We start from the raw sequence: 26,467 nt of genomic DNA on the forward strand, positions 1-26,467 counted from the left end.
TGTGGTTGTCTCCACGACAACTCCAGGAGCGGTGTAAACGGCTGCGCTTGGAGCCAGATGCTGCTGTGCACATGTGGTCTAATTAAACGGTGTTCCCTGTCTCCCTCCGCCCTCCCCTGCCCCTCCCAGCACACACATACATTCTTTCTTTTCCCTCCCTCCCTGCACCCCTCCTCCTCGCGTCCTCAGTCAGCCTATCTGGCTCTCCACCCTGTGTGCCTCTTCTTCAGAAATGTTCCTGTTGCCTGATGTGTGGTAGAATAATTCATGCAACAAGCGTCAGAGCGCTTGCTCTGACCCAGGCGTGGGGCTAGGAGCTGGAGGTGCAGAGGCGAGTCAGACATGGCCTGTGCCCCTGAGGAGGTCACCATCTAGTGAGGAACTGACGGGCAGCCAGGCAATGTAATGCATGGCAATAAATGCTACAGCAGAGGTGAGGGTAGGGCTGCAGAGCCCAGAGGAGGGATACTGACCCAGCCGCGGGCGGGGAGGAAGCATCCCAGGGCGGCTCGCTCTGGGTTAATCCTCCAAGGGTGAAGGGCAAGGGGGACTCCCCAGCCTGAGGAAGCAGGGGATGGGGTGGCCTCCCCACAGACAGCCCAGCACACACAAAGGCAGGAGACTCACAGACCGACCTGGAGACCCGTGGCTGGCGCCGTGTTATGGGAACACAGGATGTTTGATGAATGAGGAGCCGCGGTGGGCAAGGTGGGCAGGATCATGCCTTGGGGGGCTTCTCTCCAACACCATACTCTGCTTGCTTCTGCAGGCACTGGAAGCCAGGGAAACGGGAGCAACTCAGCGGCTGCCTGGCGGGGCAAGGGGCCCTGAGCGAATGAAGCCTCCTGGGCATATTTCCCTTGATGCAGTCCTGCCCTGGACATCCAAGGCACTGTTCAGGGCTGGGCGGAGTGTGCCGGACGTGCTGAGGAGCTATTTTGTGTGTGTATTTTGAGGGTCTGGCACCCACCACATCTCAGATCTCTGGCTCTCAGGGAAGATGCCCCCAAATGAGGAAGAGGGGAGCCAGCAACTCCCTTGCTCACCCTGTCTATGACGTGCCCGCCAGCCCCAGTGACACAGCTCCTCGCTGCGAAGCCCGGGCTGGCTGCTCCACCAGGCCCTCCACCTGCTTCCCAGTTAGGGAGCACCTACTTCTTCCTGGTCCTCGGTTTTTATGCCTCCCCCTCCCCCAGTGGCCTTTCTTGGACCCCAGCCCACCTGGACAGAGTCCCCTCAGTCACACATATTTGTGGAATGACAGGTACAGAAGGCCCCATCCAAGACGTGATGCCCAGCTCGCAAAGGGCATCTCAAAAGAGCCACAAAGGGTGTTGATCTCCCCTGAGGACCTGCTGTGTGCTCTGCAATATGGGCAGCTTGAGACGCATCGTATCACCGTAAACCTCACAGTATGAAGTAGGCAGGTTCCCCAATTTATAGCTGAGGAAACTGAGCTCAGGGAAATTCACTTGCTTCCCCATTTCTTTGGAGGCCCTGAGCCGTACAGAATCCCCATCCAGAGATTCTGGTTTCCTCAGTGTGGGACTGCAGCTGCAGTACATGGAAAAGGACATTTTTGTGTAGAAAATGGTCTAACGTATCTTGGGTTTCCCAGAACCAGGAGAAAACCGTGTTTGGGTAACTGAATGTGGGGGTGTCGTGGGAGGAGCCTGGGCTTTGGGGTCAGAGAACTGACTTCAAGTGCAGCTGTGGTTCTTCAGCTCTGTGACCTTGGGCAAGTCACAGCTCCTTCCTCTGTAAGATGAGGCTGAAGAGCCTGTGTTTGTAGGGTTCTTACGAGAAGTCAACATGCAGTCACAGAGAGTTACCGTGTCCTGCGGTGTCCCAGCCCTAGCAGGCAGCTTTGTGGGGGCTCCTTTTCTTCTTGCTGTACGTTGCGGTCTCACCTCCACTGCCCTGTCGCATGTCCTGCACAGATAGCGCGTGTCACATGCACTGAAACAGGGCTGCTTGAGTAGAAGCACTTCCCATGTGCTTTGGGCAGGAAACCGTCCTAATTTAGGGTGGAAAACAGATCTTTCTTAGCCCCTCCAGTAAGAGTCAGTCCCTCCACTAGGCACTTTCCATGCATCGATTGTCAATCCCTGCACAGCCCTGTGAAGTAGGAAGTAGCTCCCCAATTTGGCAGATGAGAAGGTGATCTCTGAGGGGCTAGGGACTTGCCCCACGTTCCAGACATGTTAAGTGGCAGAGCCTGCATTCCCATGCAGCATCTTTCACTGTTCCCGACTCTACATCAAGCACTGTGCGTCGTGACACATTTCTCTGTGAGAGGTTGTGGCAGACCTCGTAAAGAAAAGCCTTTTCTATATCTAGGAACAACACATTCGCATTAGAAAGCACCTTGGAGATTTTCCAAGCTTTCCATTTTACAGAGGAAGAAACCAAGGCTTAGGCAAGGAAAAGGAATCCAGACCAAGTCAGGCGTTTGACTCCCCTGGTGCTCTTTCCACTTCCTGATGCTGCCACGTGCTCATGACTAGAAACTTCCTACCGAAGCCTCCTGTGGACCAGGCCCGTTTCAACACCAGAGACTCAGCCCTGGATGAGTGACATTTGTAGGAGGGGTAATAATAAATAAAGGAGTCACGGGGCTAATAAGTCTAACAGTTAATCGTGTGGACGGTGCCACAGAGCACTCCCCAGGGGACTGTGTCACCAAGTGATGGGTGGGCAGCACACCTTCAGGGGAGCCTGTCTCCTCAGTTAGGAGGTTTGGGCTTTTCATTTGTAGAGACGAATTTGTGCCTCTTCTGTTTTATCACTATGTCCTTTTTTACCTTGAGATCTGCGAGTCTCGTATTCCCATTGCTGCAGCTAACATTGGTTCTGCTGCTGATTGTGTTTCGGGTAGATTTCTGTTGCTCTAGGGGCCTATCAGGTCCCTGACACCTGTCCTCTCTCCAGTGCACTCCCTCAAACCGTGTTCTCCTCACTCGGCAAATGGAAATCCCTAGTCAGCTTGGCGCTTCCTTTCTTGGGACTTTGGATGCGAGTGTCATTGTGTAGAAACCAGGAATCTGACCCCCGGTGAGAGTGAGGCAAGCCCTGGCGCTGGCCACATGGTTGAGCCAGCAGGTGTTTGAGGTTGAGATTTCAGTGGGCCCCCATTTGGTTTCCGTACCAGGGAGAGAGCTGTAGCTCTGCGGCAGCACAGGGGTCGTCGCCGTCTCGCTCACGTCAGCTCTCACCTTGTGCCACCACTGCTCTGTGGACTCACCCTACGTAATGGGGTTGAATGCGTAGAGCATGACATAGCTATTATTTCCATTGTATCGTAAGCAACAGAGGCTCCAAGAGCTGAGATGGCTACAGCAGGCATAGAGTGCAGCCAAAACCCACTTCATTTCTCTAAAGCCTCTTCTGTTCAACATCACCTTAGAATCCCTGTCTTTGAATTGCTACTAGGGCAGCCCTGAGTGGCCACTGATACGTCAAATACAATCTTGTGATTACTTTTCTTAATCAAACATAAACAATGTTGTGCTGCATGAGCCCCAGGGCCAGACAGACTTCGCTTCAAACCCTGGCCCTGTCATCGCCCAGCTCTGCACCCTCAGGCAAGTGACGTCCCCTTTCAGAGCCTTGATTTCCTTATCTGTAAAATGGAGATCATCATCCTACCTACCTCACTCGATGCTGTGAGGAGTAAGTGAGCTAATGCATGTAAAACCACCCAGTGCAGGTTTAGGGCTCAGCGAGCGGTAGCTGTTTTTAATCACTGCACCTGCTTTCCTCTTAGAGCCGATTCCCATCAGCATTTCTTATGGGAAGAAAATCTTACGCTAGTATGCATGAAGACCACCTTCATTGTGTCTCCTCATCTTCCACAGGCCTCCCAGCTCATCTGCCATTCCTGCGCTAATCAGAATTTCCTGACTTCTCCCTGTTTGTCTCGGTTAATGCAGAAGGAAGGGGCTGCTGGCACAGAGGAGCCGAGGCGTGGGCCGACACGCCTGTGATTTGAATGTCTTTACTGTAATCTAGCAAGGGGCTTCTGTCAATACCAGAGCGGCTGGCCAGAATGGGCAAATACCGGCAGCCCGGCCATGCCTGCCCCTGCAAATCATCAGAGTAGCTCTGGGCTGACACCCACATTTCCCCTAACTTAAATCATCTGAACAGTGAGCTGGCTTCACGATGAGACATTGATTCTTTGTTTAGGGCTTGTTATAGTGACAGGGCCCAGGCTGGGAGTCTGTTTCTGACGTGCCTCGGCCGCTGTGCAAATGGTTCAGAAAGCTGCCTTGGTCCTGTCACCCCAAAATGTGGCATGGCCCAGCCCAGCCAGAGTCATCTGACTGTGGCCATGCAAAGACCTACCTTCCCAAGTCCACTTGGTGGTCCTGGGATCCCTGGTAACCCAGGCCCTCTGAGGGCGGGGAAGGAGTGTGTGTGGGCTCGAGGGTCATTAGACCTTGAGCCCTGGGACCACAGGCAATGCACTTCACCTGTGTGGGCATCCCTTCCTTATCCATGAAGTGGAAATCATTTCGGAAGATCTCCCTTCTGGCGAGGATTTAGTGAGTGAAGGATGCAGGTCATGTGGTCCCAAACAGGAGCTCAGCAGACATTGGCTGCCTTCTCCCCACACTCATGCCAGCGTCTGGCTAACCTGAAGTCATTGTCATCTAAGCCTGCTGGCCCCACTCTCCCAGCCTTCTGGTAAACAAAGTCTTGGCATTCTTTAGGCCAGACACCACACTAGCCTTTTCTGTGTTGGCTGGGACCTCACCCTGGCTCCTTGGCAGCTGCCACAGCTGACCCTGTAAGAAGAAGCCCTCGAACCAGGACAGCATTCTCCCAGCTCTGGGAGGGATGCTGAGGCCCCAGCAGGGAATTTGGAGGCATTTAAACAAAATGCAACTGAGATGGGACTGCTGGTGAGAAATGGGGCCAAATTCCCTAGCTTGCTTTATTCTTAAGTTTTTAAAAAGATTGTCAAGTAGGTCCAGGCTCTGTGCTGGTCACTTTCACCTGCACCAGGGGTTGTCCAGCCTTAACTGCACTGGAGTCCGTGGGGGAATTTCAAAATCTGTGACTCTAGCATTGGGGATTAAAGTAACCCAGGTCATTCTGGTGCATAGCCAAGGAAGAGAACTGTGAACCTCCACCATCTCATTCATCCCTGCTTAATCCCCCAGCAGTCCCCAGAGGCAGGTAGCTCTCCCCACATTACAAGTGATAAGGATGAGATCTAAGAGGTATAGTCACTTCCCCAGAGTGGCACCAGGGGCAGCAAGAAGCTGAGACTGGAACCCAGCTATGTGCCCCACCCCCCTAATCTGCTGCTGCTTCTCTGAGTGACCTTGAATCAGACCCTGCCTTCTAGGAACTTGTAGCGTGATGGGGACAGTCCTCCTGGGCACAGGTGGAGACACTGAGGGGGAAATGGGGTCCTCTTCATCTGAAAGATTCAAGTAAGGTTTTCCCAAGGAGGTACCATGAAGAAGGCAGTCAGGAGTGAGAGTACACAGAATGCCCAGGGCGTGGTGGACAGTCCAGAACCTCTGGAGGAGGAGATGTGTGTGCGAGTGAGGTGGACAGGGTGTCATCGCAAGAAAGGCAGCTGGAGAAGGTCACTTAGAGCCTTGAGTGTCATGCTCAGGAGCCAGGCTGGCCCCACCTGCATGGACCTATGCAGTCACACAGGGCCCCAGGCTTGGCTTAATGCTCTGCTGTCACCATCCTGAAGTTCCTAACATTTTTACCTTTGAACTTGTGTGGGGTTTTGTTGTTTGTTTTGGTTTTTTGAGACGGAGTTTTGCTCTTGTTGCCCAGGCTGGAGTGCGGGGGCACGATCTCTGCTCACTGCAACCTCTGCCTTCTGATTTCAAGCGATTCTCCTGCCTCAGCCTCCTGAGTATAGTTGGGATTACAGGCGTCCGCCACCACGCCCAGCTAATTTTTTGTATTTTTAGTAGAGATGGGGTTTCACCATGTTGGCCAGGATGGTCTCCATCTCTTGACCTTGTGATCCGCCCACCTCAGCCTCCCAAAAGTGCTGGGATTACAGGCATGAGCCACTGCACCTGGCCTGAACTGGTGTTTTATAAGTGGGACAGTAGAGTAAGGACATTAGCAATGGAGACATGCACAGAACATGTGTCTCCATGGGGCCTCGCCATCCCAACCCCATACAGCTTTCCAGTGCCCGCAGCACCGAATTCCAGTGGACCCAGGATGTGGGGACATTCAGCAGGACTCTAAGTGCTCATAAAGTAAACATTCCATGTCCGACAGCCCCAAGAGGCCACGCTTCCCATTAGAACCAGAACTTGCTTCAAATACAGAGAGAAGGCAATAATGTTTTTTTGTTTTGTTTTTGGTTTTTTGGTTTGTTTTTTTTCTGAGACAAGGTCTTGCTCTGTCACCCAGGCTGGAGTGCAGCGGTGTGATCATGGCTTACTGCAGCCTTGACGCCCTGGGCTTAAGACTTCTTCCTGCCTCAGTGTCCTGAGTAGCTGGCATAACAGGCTTGAGCCACCACCCACACCCAGCTGATTTTTTTTTTTTTGAGAGATGGCATCTAGACGGGGTCTCTCTGTGTTGCCCAGGCTGGTTTCAAACTCCTGGGCTCAAGAGATCCTCCCCACTTGGCCTGTGATGTTCTAAGAAATATGAATGACCAAGGAAACCTATAATATTTCTTATTTATGTTACTTTGTACTTAGCCAATCATTTATCCTGAAAATGATGACATAGAAGGAAAGGAAAAGATAAAACAACCATGGTTCCTTTTCCTTTCTCATCAGTAAACTGGAGATAGATAGAGAATGTGCAGATAGCAAGAAGTGAAATAGGCCGGGTGTGGTGGCTCAATGCCTGTCATCCAACACTTTGGGAGGCCGAGGCAGGCGGATCACTTGAGGTCAGGAGTTTGAGACCAGCCTGACCAACATGGTGGAAACCCATCTCTATGAAAAATGCAAAAATTAGCCAGGTGTGGTGGCAGGCGCCTGTAATCCCAGGCACTCAGGAGGCTGAGGCAGGATAATCGCTTGAACCCAGGAGGCAGAGGTTGCAGTGAGCCGAGATCACATTGCTGCTGTCTTGCCTGGGAGAAAGAGGTAGACTCCGTCTCAAAAAAAAAAAAAAAAGGCAGACACAGTGGCTCATGCTTGTAATCCCATCACTTTGGGAGGCCGAGGCGGGCGGATCACGAGGTCGGGAGATGGAGACTATCCTGTCTAACACGGTGAAACCACGTCTCTACTAAAAATACAAAAATTAGCCGGGCGTGGTGGCGGGCGCCTGTAGTCCCAGCTACTCCAGAGGCTGAGGCAGGAGAATGGTGTGAACCCGGAAGGCAGAGCTTGCAGTAAGCTGAAATCGTGCCGCTGCCCTCCAGCCTGGGCAACAGAGCAAGACACTGTCTCTAAAAAAATTTGTTTTAATAAAAAGCAAAATAAAAACAATGGAGTTAGTTTCGTATGGTGTTTCCACTGTCTAATAAGAACAAAATACAAATGCATGTACAAGCTATAAAATGCAATTCTGCATATGAGTTAGCATTTAAAACTGGCATTGCACAAGGCCAAGCTAAATGACAAAGTCCATGCAAATATAATTTACATTTTTATTTTTCCTTAGAATGACATTAAATAGTAAATTTAAAAGCATCGTGATAAGTCTTAAAAAGACACCATAAAAGAAAAAAGGTTTATATTTTAGTTCGGCACTTCTATATTTTAACAGCACTTTTTTCCTACATATTTATTTTATATTTGGTCTTGCATATTATGTTGCCAGCCCTGGTAAGACCCAGTCTCCACCCTCAGGGGAAACAGTTATTTGTTGAAAGTCTATTGTGGAAGAATCTATTTGTTATCATCTGTTTTAATCTTCAAAGCAACCCTGTGAGGTAGGTTGGTATTATATAATTGTCACAGATTGAGGGACAAGTTAGTCACGTAAGAGCACACAGCTAGTACAGTCAGAGTCAAGGTTCAAATGCAGGTCTTTCCACCCAGGACACATTCTCACTCCACCATGTCGTGTCATCTAAATGGATCAAATAGAAACAGAGTTTTAAGTTTCCATAAAGACGTCTCTGCAAAAAAAAAAAAATCAAAGACAAAAGCCAGCCCTCTGGTGTGCTAGCTGTCACACTGTACTGTTGTTATTTGCTCCCTGAGCTAGACAGGATTCCTTGATAACAGGAGCTTTTCTTTTCAACTTTTTTTTTTTTTTTTTTTTTTTTTGAGACCGAGTCTTGCTCTGTCGCCCAGGCTGGAGTGCAGTGACGCAATCTTGGCTCACTGCAACCTCCGCCTCCCTGGTTCAAGCAATTCTCCTGCCTCAGCCTCTCGAGTAGCTGGGATTACAGGTGTGTGTCACCACGCCCGGCTAATTTTTTGTGTGTATTTTTAGTAGAAATGGGTTTTTGAAATGTTGGCCAGGCTGGTCTCAAACTCCTGACAATTTGCTGCCTCGGCCCCCCAAAGTGCTGGGATTACAGGCGTGAGCCACTGTGCCCGGCCTTTTTAACTTTTTATTATGGAAAATTTCAAACTTACACAAAGTCAATGAACCCATCTCCCAGCTTCTACTGCTATAAATATTCCATTCTATTTTTTTAAGTTAAAAAAAAGTTTTAATTAAAAATTTTAATTTGTCCTTAAATATACTTAAAATTTGCCATCTTAACTATTTTGAAGTGCACAGTTTAGTGGCATTAAGTACATTCACATTGTTCCATCTCCAGACGTTTTTTTGTCTGGCGAAACCGAAACTCAATACCCATGTAAAAACTCACCCTTCCCCCTGCCCCAGCTCCCGGCACACACCATTGTTTCTGTTTCTGTGAGTTTGACTACCCTAGGTACCCCATACAAGAGGAACCACGCAGTGTTGATCTGTTTGCCACTGGCTTATTTCACTTCGCGTAATGTCTTCAGGGTTCCTTTATGTTATAGCATGTATCAGATCTCTTACTTTTTAGGGCTGAATAATATTCCATTGTGCGTCTATGCCACATTTTGTTTATCCACAGATGAAGCCTTGGGTGGCTTCCATCTTTGGCTGTTGTCAGTAGAGCTGCTGTGAACATAATGTTCTGCCATTCTTACGTTATCTGTATTTTCATCCACTTCTCATCCCTCATTCAGTTATTACTATTTGTAGCAACTCTATTTTATTCATGTTTGCATTCCCCTAACACAGAGCCTAAAACATAGTAAGTGCTTTAAAAATGTTTGAGTGTATGGATGGATCTTCCAAAATTATGGGTTTTCTTAATTTTAATTTATATTTTATTGTTTTTAAGTTCTGGGGTACAAGTGCAGGATGTGCAGGTTTGTTACACAGGTAAGCATGTGCCACGGTGGTTTGCTATACCTATCAATCCATCACCTAGGTATGAAGCCCAGCAGGCATCAGCTCTTTTTTTTCTTAATTTTTTATTTGTTTGAGATGGAGTCTCGCTCTGTCACCCAGGCTGGAGTGCAATGGTATGATCTCGGCTCGCTGCAACCTCTGCCTCCCAAGTTCAAGCAATTCTCCTGCCTCAGCCTCCCGAGTAGTTGGGATTACAGGCAACTGCCATTATGCCTTGCTAATTTTTGTATTTTTGTAGAGACAGAGTTTTACCATGTTGGCCAGGCTGGTCTTGAACTCCTGACATCAGGTGATCCGCCCGCCTCAGCCTCCAGAAGTGCTAGGATTACAGGCGTGAACTACCACTCCTGGCCGACATTAACTCTTTTAAATGTTAAGCAAGGTCCATAACGAGGTCTGAGATTCTTTCCATTTCTCATAAGAATCTCATAAATGTGCACATAGAATTTTGATAAAAAATTAAATCAGTAAAGGAAGAATGTAATACTCTATGGGTCTTCAGAACAAGGAAACTTGCTGAAAAATCTGATGAGAGATTTTTATGCCAATAAAAATATCAGCAATGCTGTGGATAGAGTCATTTATTTCTGGAAGTATCAAAAACCTTTGAAATCACCAATTTTACCTGTTAACAAGGATTCAGCTCTTAATGATAGTGTGTCCAATGGATTCCATATGTCAAGAAGATAATCCAGGAGTAAAATTTGTCTTTTTCTAGCAAAGTTCTTGACAGGGTTAAGCAGCTGTGTTTTACTGTCCTTCAGGTCATACTTGGAAAACTCTGCTAATGTGATCTAAGCTTGAACACTCACGGCCTGAATTCCCTGAATTAACATTGCTATCAGCCAGTAGCCCCAGCGCCTAGAGTGTCACCTAAGAAGACAAAGGGCTTAATCAGCCTCGTAGGAGAACTAAATCAGCACTTCTTACAAAGGCGAGAATAACGAGACACTTTTCCTTACTCTTCTCCGTGCACAGTGGAGTGGGGGCTGCCATTTCTACTTGCAGGACGCAGGTGGACGAGCTGGTGGGAGTGGCTTGGCACCTCGCCTTGGGCCTGTGGCAGAAAGAACCTTCACAGCGGCTTGTTTACTCCCAGGAGCTGTGTGTCTCTGAAGGGCTGGTGCTTTGTGTGTCCAGGAGAACCTAAAGGGATCCAATTTTTTTGTTTGTTTTTATTTTTTGAGATGAAGTTTTGCTCTTGTTGCCCAGTCTAGAGTGCAATGGCGTGATCTCGGCTCACCGCAACCTCCGCCTCCGGAGTTCAAGCGATTCTCCTGCCTCAGCCTCCCAAGTAGCTGGGATTACAGGTGCCCGTCAGCACGCCCAGCTAATTTTTGTATTTTCAGTAGAGACAGGGTTTCACCATGTTGATCAAGCTGGTCTCGAACTCCCGACCTCAGGTGATCTGCCCGCCTCTGCCTCCGGAAGTGCTGGGAATACAGACGTGAGCCACCACGCCCGGCCAGGTTTCCAATTTTAAAGAGAACTCTCCTGTCCAGGGAGGTCTGAGGGCAAGCAGTTAGGACTGAGGCCGCAGGGAGGAGCCAGGCCTGCAGTAGACCACATGCATGCTGCACACCTGGGCTTGGGAGACCACCAGCTTTAACCCTGACTCTGCAATGTCTGAATCCTGTCACCTGGGCAGATGTCTTTACCTCAGTTATTCCTCCGTAAAATTTGAGTATAATTTTGACTGCATAAAAGTTTCCAGAATGTTGCGAGTTGTGAAGTGCATAGCACTGTGTCTCACTCAGAGTTAAACTATGATTATTGCCTTTGTCTTACAAGGTGAGTTGCTCCAGGAAAAAGAGCCCTCTGTGCCTGGTGCCATGCAGACCTTTATGCACGGTTCTGGGTGACAACGTCACCGCCTTGTGGCAGGATTAAGATAGAAGAGTTGGGCCCTGAAAAGACAGGATTTGCTCACCTAACTCCTATTCACCCTTCCAGGCCCAGGTGAAGTGTCCACTTATCATGTTTTCTGACCTACTGCCCTGGGAAGATTTGCCTTTTCCTCCTTGGACTCCTGTGGACCCATTGCCCCCGACCCCACCCCACTCTGGTAACACTACATCGTGTGGTAGACTTTCTTCCCATGTCTAATTCACACATCTGATGCTGTTCTTTAAGCTCTTTTCAGAAAAAGCCCCTTGTCACATTTCCCCTGATCTTTCCCTTCCATGTCATATCCTGTTGCATTTTTAGGGCACAGACATCTGGTCCAGGGGATATCACCTCCCGTGAGTACACAACAGGCCCAACATGTTTGTGTTTCCCCAAAGGTGAGATTCTTTCTGCTCTCCTGCAGCTAAATTCTGTCTCAGGCTACCCTCCTCTACGAATCTGGTTGCAAACTCTCTTGAATGTATCGGGCCCTCAGCAGACTTCTTCCTGGCAACCCTGGGCCAAAGCTCCAGGAGTGAATGCCAACAACTTCAGTGAGCATTTCCTTGGAGCAGCTCAACTCCCTGTGCACGGGTGGCACTTGCCTGGCATTGTGCTCTGAGACCTCTTTACCATCAGGCCAAGCAGTGTCAGAGACATACTGAGACCACAAGGCTCCTGTGGCTGGAAGCAGGGTTCAACTCATTTCGTGCTTCTTTAACCAACATCCCTGAGCTTCTAATTAGGGGCTGGGCTCCACTTGGGGCCTATAGAGATGAGTTCAGCCTCTGGCCCCTTGAGCTCCTGGTGAGAGGGGTTACCAGTGAGGACTATCCCAGCGCCCAGGAGTGCACGCGGCACTGGGAGCAACAAGCAGGGATGAGTGACTGCCACACAGAGGCCTGCGTGTGTCAGGAGGACAGTCCAAGGAGGAATAGAACTGGCAAAAGCAAAGAAGAAGGTGGGGAAGGAAGGATGTGGCGTGTGATCATGGGATGTGTTTGGAGCATGAGGTATGTGGAAGGCCAGAGGCAAAGTGACACAGAAGGACTCTAGGAAAGGAAGCCAGGGTCAGCTTCGGGAGGGTGCATTTGCTGGTTAAGGAGCTCTCCCTTTCTTCACCCACATTGGGCCCTTGTGTGTGCCACACATGTTGCTAGGCGCATAGTGTTGAACAAAACAGACACCATTCCGGCCTGTGTGACGCATATAGTCTAGTGGGAAAAAGAGACATTCGTCAGATAATCACACAAAGGTAACAGCTGTGCTGAGTTCCTGAATAGGATAGTGATGTGGTCTGGTTTGCATTTTAGAAAGCACTCTAGCCAGAAGAGTTGGAGTAGAATGGGAGGGATGAAACAGGAGAGGAGCATGGAGCTAAACCTCCACCATGGTTTAAGCCTGTCCAGGCGTGCGCCAAGGTAGTGAGATGGAGAGCCAGGAGTGAGCGTGAGACAATTCTCAGGTAAAATAGGAAGGAGTTAGGAAGTCTGATAGGTCCACTGTGGGTAACCGTGGAAAATGACAGTTAAGAAAAAAACAAAAATAGATTTGGGGCACAGTCTTGATGGGATAGTAATTGGAAGTTTCAGGCTATTTGGAGTTTGAGACGCCAGTGGGCCATCAGGTGGAGGCTGAGATGGATGGGTATAGAGCTTCGGAAAGGTGTCTGAGCTGCCAGGATTTGTCAGGAGTCATCAGTGTATGAGTGATGCTGGGTGCATGGATGAGATCACCTGGAGAGAGAATTAATTGCCCTGCTCTGGTCCCAAGAGTGAGAACAAAACTTCCAAGCCACAGGAATGGAATTCTAGCTGGGCTTCTATTAGTTATCACTAGCTGGTTTCTTGGCTATTGAGCAAGGAAGATATAAACCCATGCCAGCGTAATAAATGGAACATAAAGCTATTTTTCCCAAGGAACTAGTGTGGGTTTTTGTTTTTTTCTTGTACACAAAGTAAAGTTTACATTGTTTTCCTTCTTGCTCCAGCAGCCAGGAAGTTCAGAGCTAATTTTGTAACTTAACTTAGAAGCCACATAGGACCTACACACCCAGCTACTTTTTTCCCAAATAAATACTTTTTATATATCTATGTATTTTGCAGCCCTGATGTTTTTCTTTGTTGTTTTAGATGCTCATATAAGCTGCCTCAGATCATTTGTAAAATTAGGTAGGGTGCAACTGTATAAAAATAAATATTCTCCTTACCCTAATATTTTTGGGTCATCTTCACAGCCCTTGTGCAATAAGTCTGCCCAGTTTCTGAGTTAATATTGGCTAGATTTAAGCAGGAAGAACTCTTAGAACTTACAGAAGCTCGACAGTAAATTTAACACTCATGCAACTCATTAAAATAGGATAAAAGTGGAGCTTCAAACATCTCTGTGTTTGCTACCAAGGCTGGGGGGTGGGGTGTTACCCTTAATTCAGCTCAAGATCTGAAAGTCTGATCTCTCAGAATTGAGAATACACCGCTGAAATTAAAGACTTGTCTGCGTAGATAAGCACTCCAGACGTGTTCAAAGAAAGATTAAGGTGTTAACTCTATACGGATAGGATTTTTTTTTTAACTCAGGGTATCGTCGTCTTGACTCATAAAATATGGTTTGGTAAAAGCAAACTTGCTTATCAAACAGCATAAGCACAAAATCGATTGGATAGTATATTTTATTTTTTTATCATCCCTGTTCTTTAAAATAATTATTTTAAAATTTCAGTTCGCTATTGGTTAGGATCACTGTGTAAATGGTCTTCAAAGTATGTCCCACAGCCAGTGGCCTAGGGACTGCAAAGATGCCTGCAATGTAGGGGGGTGAGAAGGTGGCTAAGCCTGGAGAACCCAGCCACCACCCCTGCTCTACGCCCAGGTTCTCCAGAGCAGCTGAGCCCTGCATTATGGAGCTCAGGTAACAGGGTTCCTTCTATGTAACTTTTTTTTTTTCTTTTTTGAGATGGAGTCTCTGTTGCCCAGGCTGGAGTGCAATGGCACCATCTCATTTCACTGTAACCTCTGCCTCCCAGGTTCAAGCGATTCTCTTTCCTCAGCCTCCCAAGTAGCTGGGCTTACAGGCGCCTGCCAATACACTCGGCTCAGCTCATTTTTGGGTTTGTTTTGTTTTGTTTGAGACAGAGTCTCGCTCTTGTTGCCCAGGCCGGAGTGCAATGGCGTGATCTCAGCTCACCGCAACCTCCGCCTCCTGGGTTTAAGCAATTCTCCTGCCTCAGCCCCCGAGTAGCTGGGATTACAGGCATGAGCCAGCATGCCCCGCTAATTTTGTAGTTTTAGTAGAGACAAGGTTTCTCCATGATGGTCAGGCTGGTCTCAAACTCCCGACCTCAGGTGATCCACCTGCCTCGGCCTCCCAAAGAGCTGGGATTATAGGCATGAGCCACCGCGCCCGGCCTAGCAGGGCTGCTTCTGCATAAAATCCTATCTGAATAAACCGTTCTGCTGCTAAAAGCGAAAAGTTTGGAAATCTTCACATTGGAGGTCATGTCTCCCTAAATAGCCCTTGGGGTATGGAAGGGGAGATGGGGTGTAGAATCTGACTGTTGGCTCCTGCTCTGCCGCCCACCCTCTCTGTGACTTTGCAGGATGACTCTTCCTCTCTGAAACAGCTTCCTCATCCGTAAAGGAAATGAATTCCTTGATAATAGCTACTGCACTCATGAGGGTTAGAAAAGTTAGCAGATGGGGGCCAGGCAGAGTGGCTCACACCTATAATCCCAGCACTTTGGGAGGCCAAGGTAGGTGGATCACTTGAGTTCAGGAGTTTGAGACCAGCCTGACCAACATGGTAAAACCCCATCTCTACTAAAACTACAAAAATTAGCCACTCATGGTGGGGGGCACCTGTAATCCCAGCTACCCGGGAGGCTGAGGCAAGAGAATGGCTTGAACTTGGGAGGCAGAGGTTGCACTGAGCTGAGATAGCACCACTGCACTCCAGCCTAGATGACAGAGTGACACTCCATCTCAAAAAAGAAAAGGCAAAGAAAAAAAAATAGCAGATGGGGAAGCTCTGCATATAGGAATTTCAGAACTGATGGTTCTTACACTATGCCAATGACCCTCATCTCCCCTCTGCACTTCCCAGGAGGAGCCGATCACTTTCTGTGAGGAAGCTTTCGTGTCCCACTACCGCTCCGGAGCCATGAGGCAGTTCCTGCAGAACGCCACACAGCTGCAGCTCTTCAAGCAGGTGCCACCCTCCTTGGTCTGGCCTGGGTCTGGCTCCCTGGCGGGGATTTCTGCGGCTGTCTCCACTCTAAGCACTGAGGCCACAGGCATGGATGGGACTCAGGCCCCAGGCCAAAGAGGCTCAGGGGAGGGGGATTGGGTGAAGAGGGCAGTCACTGACCAGGCAGACCCTTTGCAGATCTGCCATGTGGTTTTCCAAGTTATCATAAACATGCAGCCGGTATTTTAGAAAGAAACTTGCCTGTTGAGCCTTACTTTTAGAAAACTCCTACCTTGGATACAGTAAGGTGCCCAGCTGAATGGTTTTTCCCCCTTTTCTTCGTAAGAGCTGTTGTGCTTTTGTGCTTTCTTTCTATAGTTTATTGATGGTCGATTAGATCTTCTCAATTCCGGCGAAGGTTTCAGTGATGTTTTTGAAGAGGAAATCAACATGGGCGAGTACGCTGGTGAGAAGCATCTCATTTTCCTTCCGGGGCTGCAGGCCGCCATCGTATAGGGCATATTTGACAAGGAGTGGCAGTGACTTGCTTTTCCTTTACTGGGGCTTAGGAAAAGACTGATTTCAAGTTTGGCCTTGAAATGTTTGAAGAATTCGTCTTCGTTTTCTGACAAAATGCACACTGGCCCATATGAAATCCCCCAGCCTAGGGTCAGTTGCTTCCCCTGTGTAGACAAAGTCTAGTTAAAGTAGTGGCCAGCGTGGTCCACTGGGAAGCACATGCAGTATTCAGTTAGGAGGCCTGGATTCAAGTCAGGACTCTGTCTCCTCACAAGCTGCGAGACCCTGGGTGAGTCATTTCCCCTCCTTTAGCTAAAGTTCCTATCCATGCCCTGAGAGTACCATGTCCTACCTCACAGGATTCCTTTTGAGATTAAATCAGAGTATATGAGGGAAGATTTGTACAGTCATCCAGGACAGTCCCTGGCATGGGGACCGTGTACAGTAAGCTTTTTTTTTCCTTTTTCTTTTCTTTTCTTTTCTTTTTTTTTTTTTTTTTGAGACAGACTCTTGCTCTGTTATCCTGGCTGGGGTGCAGTGGCATGATCTCCGCTCACTGCTGCAACCTCCGCCTCTCAGGTTCAAGTGATTCTCCTGCCTCAGCTTCCCGAGTAGCCGGGATTACAGGCATGTGTCACCATGCCCAGCTAATTTTTGTATTTTTTGTAGAGACGGGGTTTCACCATGTTGGTCTGGCTGGTCTCAAACTCCTGACCTCAGGTGATCCACCCACCTCAGCCTCTCAAAGTGCTGGGATTACAGGTGTGAGCCACTACACCCAGCCCTGTTTCTTTAAAATATGACAAATTATTGCTGAGTGCCTGGTCTGTGTAGATCTGAAGAACTGAAGGGCTTGTCTTCTCATTTTTCAGAGGAGGTATCTGAGGCCCAGAGAGGTGTTGGTGGCTGAGTCGGCCTCCTGAATGCCAATCTGACCGTTCCAAATCCCATTGCCTCAGTCTTTGGCAGCGAAGGCAAAACCAGATGCAAAATGACACCCATGCTGCTGGCTGGTGGTCGTCCAGAATAGACACATACCCCTTTTATTGCTGGGTGTGTGTCTATTCTGGACTACTGTGATAATCCAATTGGCAGTTTTTAAGCTCACAGAGCAAGGCACAGTATCCACCTATAAACGTTGCAGGCCCTTCCAGCCTGTGCTGTATGGAAAGCACAGTTAAGAAAATCACCATGAAGTCTACGAACAGCAATAGCCAGTCGCTGATAAGCATTTCCTGAACACCTGCTATGTCCAGAGCCCCATGGAGTAAAAAGCAGAGGACCCAGTTCTGCCCTCAAGAAGTGTTAGGTAGGAGAGAGAAATGCATGACTAAAGACAAACAGAAATTAAACCAGTGCAGGAAAAGGAGTAGAAACAGATTTCGGTGCAGTTAGAATAGGGCTCTGTTAATCCTCACTGTGTGATGTGAGGGCTTAACAAAGGAGGCCAGGCTAGAGTTGTGTTCTAATGGTTGCATGTGAGTTCCAGGAGAACAGGCTTTAGGTGTTGCTAAACTGAGTTCACTTATTCAGTGGATTAAGACCCACCATTTAAAATGAACGGAGTTTACCAACAACACCTCCGTTTTCTTTCCGTCTCACTCTCTGAGGGTTCAGTGTGTGTCCAGCAGGGTCCTTTCAATGGGACACACAGCCCTGGGGGTCCCGGCTCTGGTGCCCCTCACAGTACTTCCCAGAATATGGATGTCTCAGTGGCTGTTACCTATTCCAGAGGGCTGTTCAGAGGAAGAAGCTTGCAGAGGACATCACATCTGAGCTGCCTGCCACATTTACTAAGCAGAGAGAGTAGGGTGTGGTGACTAGGCAAGGGAGCTGTATTTGCAAGGGCCTGGAGGCCTGCGAGGATGCTGGCTTACGGACCCCGTAGTACCTTAAGTAGTTCCCCGTGGTGGGACGTAAGGTGATGCAGCGTCACAGCAGCACAGGATGGAGAGCTCACGAGGCACGACTGGACGAGAGTGGCGGGGCGGCCTCGGAGCCTGACCTCCAGCCAGCAGGCAGCGGGGTGGTGGCTGAGTTTGCAGTCAGGGCACTGCATGATCGGCTCTGTTTGAGAGGGAAACCTGTGGCAGTGGCTCGCTGCTGCCTCCTTTAAGAACAGGATGTGGGACCCTCCACAGGGATCTCCAAGTCCTGAATGCGGAAAGCAATTTCGGCCAGTCGTGCTGGCTCATGCCTGTAATCCCAGCACTTTGGGAGGCCAAGGCGGGTGGATCACTTGAGGTCAGGAGTTCGAGACCGGCCTGGCCAACATGGTGAAACCCCGTCTCTACTAAAAATACAAAAATTAGCCAGGTGTGGTGGCGGGCACCTGTAATCCGGGAGACTGAGGCAGGAGAATTGCTTGAACCCAGGAGCTGAGATCGCACCAGTGCACTCCAGTGTGGGCGACAGCGTGAGATGAGACTCCGTCTCAAAAAACAAAAAAGCAATTTCAAGGACTCCCAAGGACAAATCACCTCTTTAAGTAACAGCTTCTCTGACTTCTCTTTCCCCAGGCAGTGACAAACTGTACCATCAGTGGCTCTCCACCGTCCGGGTAAGCGTGCACCCAATTCTGAGCCCCCTGGACTCCCGCCTTAGCTTCCTGGCAGCCTTCCGCTTCCCTGTACTTCCCCTTCCATCCCGAAGCCCTCCATTCTCTCTGCTGGAGATGCCTTTGTAAAGCCAGGCTCTTCTCATGCCAGATGGAGGCCAGAAGGGTGGGATTGTCCAAAGCCATCACTTGGTGGGGTCAGAAAAAGACGTGAGAGGCTTCCTCCTCTGCAGGAAGCCAGCCAAGGAAAACTGAATGGAATGTTGCTGTTTTAGAGCATTTGGGGGGTCTCCTTCTAGGGCCAGAGCAATTGTCACAATCACAGGCAAACCAAAAACGTGCCCTCTTGCTGCTATGTAACCTCTTTCACGGCAAAGGCTCCTGGGAAGATGGAGAACACGTCACTGGGAGGTTGACCGTTGTCGTGAAGTATCTTTATGTGTCAGAAGCCAGGGGCATAGGGCTTCTGAAGCCTCTAAAGAATTCGAAATATTGACTTTCCCTTCCATCAGTTTATAATTGAGGTGTCCTGAAGGCCTACTGTGTGCCAGGCACCATGCTGAGTACTAGGGATGCAGCAGGGAGCAGGGTACAGGCCCTGCCCTGGGGGAGCTCCCTGTCTTGCTGGGGAGGCGGGCACAAAGCAGGAAACTCCAGCATCAAGTGATAAGTGTTCCCTCCTGCTAATGCGTCAGTGCACTGCTGCCAGGCAAGTCCCTTGGAAGTGGCTGCAGTTGGCGGAGAGTAAGCAATTCCTTCATGAAAGACTTCCTTTGTTCCTCTTGTATGGCCAAACACAGCACTTGGCAAATCAGAGAGGAGTAATAAGGACTTGTTGATTGATTGATAAAGGGAGTTTCAATACTCCAAAGGACCATTTATATGGGATACTGAGTAATTTTGGAAAGCAGTATGGAATAAATGAGTGGGTGAAAATTTCCCATTGTCCTACAACACAGAATGCTTTCTAGGTCAAATTGTAATGTTTTTAACTAAAGCTCAAAATTTCTAATGTGGGCAGTTACCAAAAATTTTGCTAAATGTTAAGACCAATAATTACATTACTATATCTTATTCTCTTAGGTACCCACTGGTTCCAGCCTCTCTCCATCTGAATCAGTTTTTTTAAACCACCACAGACCTGATTCTGTGATGAATTTGATTAAAAATGCTCCATAGTGTAAACCCCTTAGCCTGGCATTCCGGGTCCTTCATGAGCTGGCCTCATCCGGCCTCCCAGCCTCACTTACTGCTTCTCTGATGATACACTCATGGGAGTGTGCCATGGTGCAGTACAGGAGCCACTTGTTACAGCATACGCCATGGCTTTCCAGCTTCCGCATTTTCTTTTATGTGCTATTTCCTGTCCCTAGAATGTTCTCCTCCCATCTCCTACATCAACTCCTATTTATCCTTCATGGACCAAGTCCAATGTTTCATCCTCCAAGGCCTTCCCTGATCTTCCAAGTCTCCATGCTCCCTGTGCACACAGCCATTAGAGCCATCATCACCTGCTGTTGTAATTATTTACTGTGCTGTCCCGCCTCTCCGACTGGAGGTTTTGGAAGGCAGAGACCAGGCCTCCCTCAGCCTGGTGCCTTCAGAACCCTCATGACGTGTCTGCAGGGATGAGACTGAGAAACGGATTCACGGACAGCTATGAAAACGTGCCCTGTGCACTTCAGGTCCCTCCACTGCCTCCTTTCGGAGCGGGAGGGCCTTCCCTCCTCCTTCCTCCCACTTTTGCTCCTAAAGAAAGTGAGCGAGAAATTGCTGTGTCGGATTTAACTAAAGCCATGGTGAACATTTGTGGCTATTCATTCTTTCCTTTTCTCAAGATTTAGATGTTAAGGAAGGCAGCCTACCAGAGAGATATAAAAAAACAACACAGAAAACCAAGGCAAGAAAAGGAAGTTGCACGGTGAGGGCAACGTATTTCCCAACGATCCTGGCTGATCAGGGCCCCTCTTTCTGCCCCGGCTTGGTGTCAGCTGTGGAGTCCATGGTTATTAAACTTACCTGAGTGTCATCCGTGGTAACTAGAATGTCTTGAAAAGCCACAGATGCCCATAGGGAAGCCCTTGCCTTAGGCAGCCTGCGATGCAGTTCCCTCCAGCCAGGGAACAGGTGCCAGGCAGAGCACTGAGTCTAGAGTCCCCCTCCGCCAATTCACACTCCTCATCCCCAGTCCACACACACCCACCCACCCACAGCTCCCACCCAGAGCCCTTCCGCCACGACCATAACTGACTGGCTGGGACCAGCTATCATCCAGGCCTCTTTCTCGATGTGCATTTACATACCTTTGAAATGTTGCTTAGCCTGATTGAAGAGAAGCACTCTTTGTTGGTGTTGGATGACTCTGTCTTCAGCCCAAATTGCTAATTGACATTTTTATTATAGAAAGGAAGTGGAGCAATTCTGAATACTGTAAAGACCAAAGCAAACCCGGCCATGAAGACTGTCTACAAGTTCGTAAGTACTGGTCTTGCTCTCAGGAGCCAAAACAGATCAGTCCCTTAGCATGATGAGACTCTTTATTTATTTACTTATTTTTGAGACAGGGTCTTGCTCTGTTGCCCAGGCTGGAGTGCAGTGGTGCGATCACAGGTCACTGCAGCCTTGACCTCCAGGGCCCAAGCAATCCTCCCACCTCAGCCTCCCCAGTACACCAGGAACTACAGGTGTGCACCACCACACCTGGCTTTTTTTTTTTCTTAAGACAGACATGTCTCAGTATGTTACCCAGGCTGTTCTTGAACTCCTGGGCTCAAACAATCCTCCTGCCTTGGCCTCCCAAAGTGCTGGGATTACCAGCATGAGCTGCTGCACCCAGCCAAGTGATGAGACTCTTAAGTATACCTGGTCCTCTGTTGCAGAGGTGACTCAGGCTGCCGAGCTCTTTCCTGAAGGTCTCAATATTCTTCAAATTATTTAGCAGATTATTATAACCGGTTCAGTGACATTTTTGATTTATAGTGTTGGTGCTCACATTTGCCACAGTAGAGAAATGGGAGGCTACTGGTTTTAGCTTTTAAAATGCAGACTAGGTGGCTGCACCCTGCCTCTGTTTCTGAGACCCAGAAGCATGGCCTATCTGGTGTCTGGGAAAGCCTTCCTGCAGGCATCCCCATTACTGGGTCAAAATAAAGCAGCCCCTTTGCAGGTTACTGAAGAGTGTTCATGGTGGCATACACCACTTAATTTCTGTCCCAAATTCTTCATCATCTCTCTGATCACTGCCCTATAGGAAATGCATTATTTGTGAGACTCGTGTCCACAGCCGAGTGAAAACAGGAGAGCACATCTGTTCCCGGCGCTCCGTCTTTCACAAGCATCGACTATTTTTTCTTGTGACTTCTCCTGCTTGCTAATTTGACCGTGAGCCACTGAAGCGGGGTGGTTTTATTTTATTTCCATTTTTAATTGTGTTAGTCCTCTCTGTGCTTAAACTGTGGTTATTTTAGCAGGGTGGGTGGCTGCCAGCAGAACCACACAGGTCTAAAATGACCTGAAATCAAAGCCAGGGTGTCTGCCAAAATGAGATTTAGGAAATGGCACTTTAGAAACCCAGCAATGTGTCTGTTCCGTCCATTCAGCCTGGGCAGAAAATCAGTCCTGGGGCCGTGCCCTGGTGAAATAGAATGGATATTCTGAATCTTCCAGCCAGAAACACGGCTGCTGTACTCTTACTGGTAGCTGTCACCAGGCTGCCGAGATAAATAATTATAGAGAGCAAAAGAAGGGCTTTGGAAGGGAAAGAAAAAAAAATCTGTGCCATCAAAATGCAGAAAATAAAATCTCTCCAGCCTCTTTAAGGGTTTTTTTTTTTTTTTAACCTTTTGCTGTTATATTTGTTTTCATAGCCATTATGTTTTCGACTTGATGATCCCATTTTTCCTTCCTTTTTCTAGTAATCAGAGAAGGTGATTCTCGACGGACTGAAATCAAGCATAGTCCCTGCTGGAAACAGAAAGGGAATCTTAACTTAAATTAATTTTTCATGCAGGCAAAAGATCATGCAAAAATGGGAATAAAAGAGGTGAAAAACCGCTTGAAGCAAAAGGTACTTGAAGTTCTTATTCAAAATGTATAAGCACCATGTATGAAATGCATGGCCACAAAAAAGTATGAGGGGATCAATAGAGGGCTGTTTGATACAGTGTTGTTAACACACTTCAAAATGCATTACCAGCTGTCCGGGAGTTTTCACACTGTTATAAATATTCACAGACAAAAAACTGTCTTCAAATAACATTAAGACTCTGGCTTAAACCCACAAAGGCGAGCAAGTTCAGAGTTGCCACTGTCGGGCTGTCCCTTGCCCACCCCACCAGGCCTGGGTTCACAGGCGTCTGTAGAAATTGGCTTGGTGCTCCCATCTGGCATCCGCCCACCCCCTACGGCCGACCTCTGCCCCAGGGCCGGTTGTAACCAAAACCAAGGAGCATCTCTGGGGAATGATTGCCAGGGTCCAGCATGCACATGGCCACCGCCCAGACACAGCACAAGGGGTGGGGCTGAGCAGAATGCTGTGGGCTTACCTCGCCCTGGGGGACCAAGTGAGCGTAACCCAGTGGGCGCTGTTGAGACTGTGAGTGTGGAGGGGAGTGCTCTGATTGTCTTCACCCAGCTATGTCCTAGCTAAGATTTCCCCAGCCCGAATCTCTTTTTTTTCCTTTCTTTTTTTAATCTGACATTTTTTTTGTATTTTATTTTATTTTAATTTTTTTATTTCCATAGGCTTTTGGGGGAACAGGTGGTATTTGGATACATGAGTAAGTTCTTTAGCTATGATTTGTGAGATTTTGGTGCACCCATCACCTGAGCAGTATACACTGAACCCAATTTGTAGTATTTTATCCCTCACCCCCTTCCCAGCCTTTCCTTGAGTCCCCAAAGTCTATTGTGTCATTCTTATGCCTTTGCATCCTCATAGCTTAGCTCCCACTTATGAGTGAGAACATACGATGTTTGGTTTTCCATTCCTGAGTTACTTCACTTAGAATAAGAGTCTCCAATCCCATCCAGGTTGCTGTGAATGCCATTAATTCATTCCTTTTTATGCCCCCAGATTGAATTTCTAGACTTAAGACAGTGAGGTTACTATAACAGGGAGGGCTTTTTTATATTATTATGAATGGCATCATCATCATTATTATTGTTGCCACCTTTTTTTGGGGAATTTTTTTTTTTTTTTTTTGAGACAGAGTCTCACTGTGTTGCCATGCTGGAGTGCCTCAGCCTCCGAAGTAACTGGGACTACAGGCACACGCCACCACACCTGGCTAATTTTTGTATTTTTAGTAGAGACGGGGTTTCACCATGTTGGCCAGGATGGTCTCGATCTCCTCACCTCGTGATCCGCCTGCCTCGGCCTCCCAAAGTGCTGGGATTACAGGTGTGAGCCACCGTGCCTGGCCTGTTGCCACACTTCTTTAAGCTCCTCTTAAGGGTGGTCCAGGCTAGGAGCTTTCACACTTAGTCCTCAGAACAGCACTGTGAAGTATTGTTCCCATTTCGTGAGTAAACAGACCACAGTTCAGAGGTGAAGTCATTTGCCCAGGGCCACCCTGAGCCTAGCAGAGCCAGAATTGGATTCCAGCTCCATCAACATCTGGTGGCTGTGTGCTCTTACTGCTATTGCATTGCACACTGCCTTCCTCAAACAAGTGTTTTGTTTTCCAAAAGATGTTTGGGATCACCTACTTCATTATCCCTATGCCCCCAAACGTACCACTCTAATAAGGCCCTTTGTCTAGCTCTGCAGTTTTTAAAAAATTGAAAGCAGTTTTAATTTTCTGAAGTCAGAAAGGACCTCTAATTAACTTGAAAGGGTCGAAGGAATTGATTCCTTTCTTTTAATTGGAAAATAATTTGCTCTGACTAAGCATTTAAATTCTTAGTTTCGGCTGAGAGTGGATTTTTAACAGCTGAGATTCACATCCTGAAATAAAAGCTCTGTAATGTAAATCCAGATAGACCTTAAACTGTAGTCTGTTTGCACCCTGCCAGAGACTGGCAGGTGGCATTCTTTACTTGGATGTTATTTAAGTCCCTAAATATACCTTTTTATCTCCCATCCCAGTTGCATGTAGCCGAATTGGATTGCAGACATAAAACGGAGTGGCAGGGAATGGGGAGTTTTCCCTCCGTGATGCCTGGATCGTAGGCTCTGCTTGGTATTAGAATATCCCCTGAAGTAAGCAAAGAAAGGGGCCCCTCCTCAGGCAAAGGCCCCATGCGCCCTCATTGGTCAGATCCACTCTCTGCAGACCATTAAGCTACAGACATCACCTTACCTCCCTACTTGTATGTGCAAGCCTCTGGTCTTAGGAAAATCCCCTTCTTATGATAAGTAACATTTCTGCAAATAACCAGTTAAGCTCCGATTTTTTTAATGTGGTTGTTCAAAGGTTTGTTTAAACAGTCTAGATCACTTTCCTTCCACGCTCTCTCCCTTTCCGTTCCTTGATAGTATCTAAAGCAGATGTCGCCCTCCCCTTCCCTTCCCCCTGCCAGTCTTTTCAAGAATAGCTTCAGGAGATAATGTTCTATAGAGAGTGTCAGTACATTTCAGGTGACACAAACGGTGAAGGCATTTTATAGAAATGTGGCTTGTCACCATTGGACTGTTGACAGATCTATTAGTGCACCCTTTTCAATTTTCACTTTTCCCCCCTTCGGTCGTACAGATTTCCACAGACTTGATATTTTGCAGTTGTTCTTGGAAGAGAGCTATTTTGTAATTGAAACTCTAGCATTGTTCGCATCTACGGGACTTGGGGCTCCAGCACTCTCCAGCGCCCTTTCTTGAGCTAATTTAGGATCTGGCTGCACCTGACCTCTCACATAGCAGTAGAAAATATTTCCTTGGTTTTTTTGTCCTTCTCCCCTTTCCCTCCTCCCCTTTATCTGGCAACGAATGTACCTCATGGCTCCCCAGATGCCTCTAATATAGACATCTCAAGTTTGGTTTCTGCCATGAAATTGAGGCAGTTTCCAACAAAGATCCAATTTTCAAATGTGCTGGGTTGCCACCTGGCCTCCTGTAACTCTGCATAGCAATGGTGACCTTGCAGATATAATCAAGAACCCAAGCTTGCCCTCTTCACCCTCGCCTTGGGTTTGAATTGCAAATAGAAAATGTGGGGCCGACCTGTGGAGAGGTCACCATGGTGTGTGGAGGGTCCATCTCTAATATGACTGAGCAGGGCCCCTTCTCCATCCCTTGTTCATTTGTGCTGCAGATTTTCAAAGCATTTGAAATCGGAGCTTTCAGGATATCCGTCTGACCATTGGCAAATAATTGTTAATAGATCCGATGGTGTGGCTTTTTTCCATACCTGCTCTGCTTCAACCCAACAACAAAAAAAGAAGGATGGATAACATATTTCTCTAGATAAATGGAGCAAGGTGGTCATGTTCTTCTATAGCGTGGCCTCCTTTGAAGTCTGACTTGCTCAAAATTAGGAAAAAGAAGAGATGGCAAAGATGCTACCCCGCCATTGCTTTCTAAGGATGAGTGTAGTGCTTTCATCTGGAGTGTCTCCCTGCCAGTAGAATGCCTCCTGGATGGCTCGTGACTGTCAACAAATTGCCTTCCGCTGCAGCACCGTGCAGGGCTGGCATGAGAATGCCCCGCTTTAAAAGCAGTGGCCGCAAGTACATTTCTCCTCACCTGCAGGCAATGTTAAGACAGCCACATAGGGATGTCCTCTTTTGCCTATTGAGGAACCCCTGAAATTTTTCTCTTTTTTTCTTCGGTATCAAAATGATTTAGCCAAATGGGCCCATTTCACAGCCCTTTGTAAAGTTTCTGAATCTTTGATCCTCTTCTTTTCTTTTTTTTTTTTTTTTGTTTTGTTTTATTTTGTTTTGTTTTGTTTTTCTTTGTTTTGAAACAGGGTCTCACTCTGTCTCCCAGTGCAGTGGCACAATCACTGCAGCCTTGACCTC

The 26,467-nt window shown here is 47.9% G+C and overlaps 1 protein-coding gene across 19 annotated transcripts in view; it reads left to right on the forward strand.

The window, feature by feature from the left end:
• Positions 1-26,467, forward strand: part of DENND1A (DENN domain containing 1A) — a 545,711-nt gene that overhangs the window by 453,118 nt on the left and 66,126 nt on the right. For 18 of the 19 annotated variants that reach the window (XM_045372599.2, XM_045372603.2, XM_045372601.2 and 15 more), the window contains 5 exons: positions 15,349-15,453; positions 15,811-15,898; positions 18,471-18,511; positions 20,912-20,983; positions 22,518-22,574. In XM_045372599.2, coding sequence (XP_045228534.2) covers positions 15,349-15,453; positions 15,811-15,898; positions 18,471-18,511; positions 20,912-20,983; positions 22,518-22,574 — 363 coding nt within the window. Of the gene's footprint in view, positions 1-15,348; positions 15,454-15,810; positions 15,899-18,470; positions 18,512-20,346; positions 20,432-20,911; positions 20,984-22,517; positions 22,575-26,467 lie in introns of those variants that run through there. The other variant, XM_045372609.3, reaches the window with a different exon arrangement.

The sequence above is a fragment of the Macaca fascicularis genome, chromosome 15, assembly GCF_037993035.2.
Source record: "Macaca fascicularis isolate 582-1 chromosome 15, T2T-MFA8v1.1".
Taxonomy (NCBI): domain Eukaryota; kingdom Metazoa; phylum Chordata; class Mammalia; order Primates; family Cercopithecidae; genus Macaca; species Macaca fascicularis.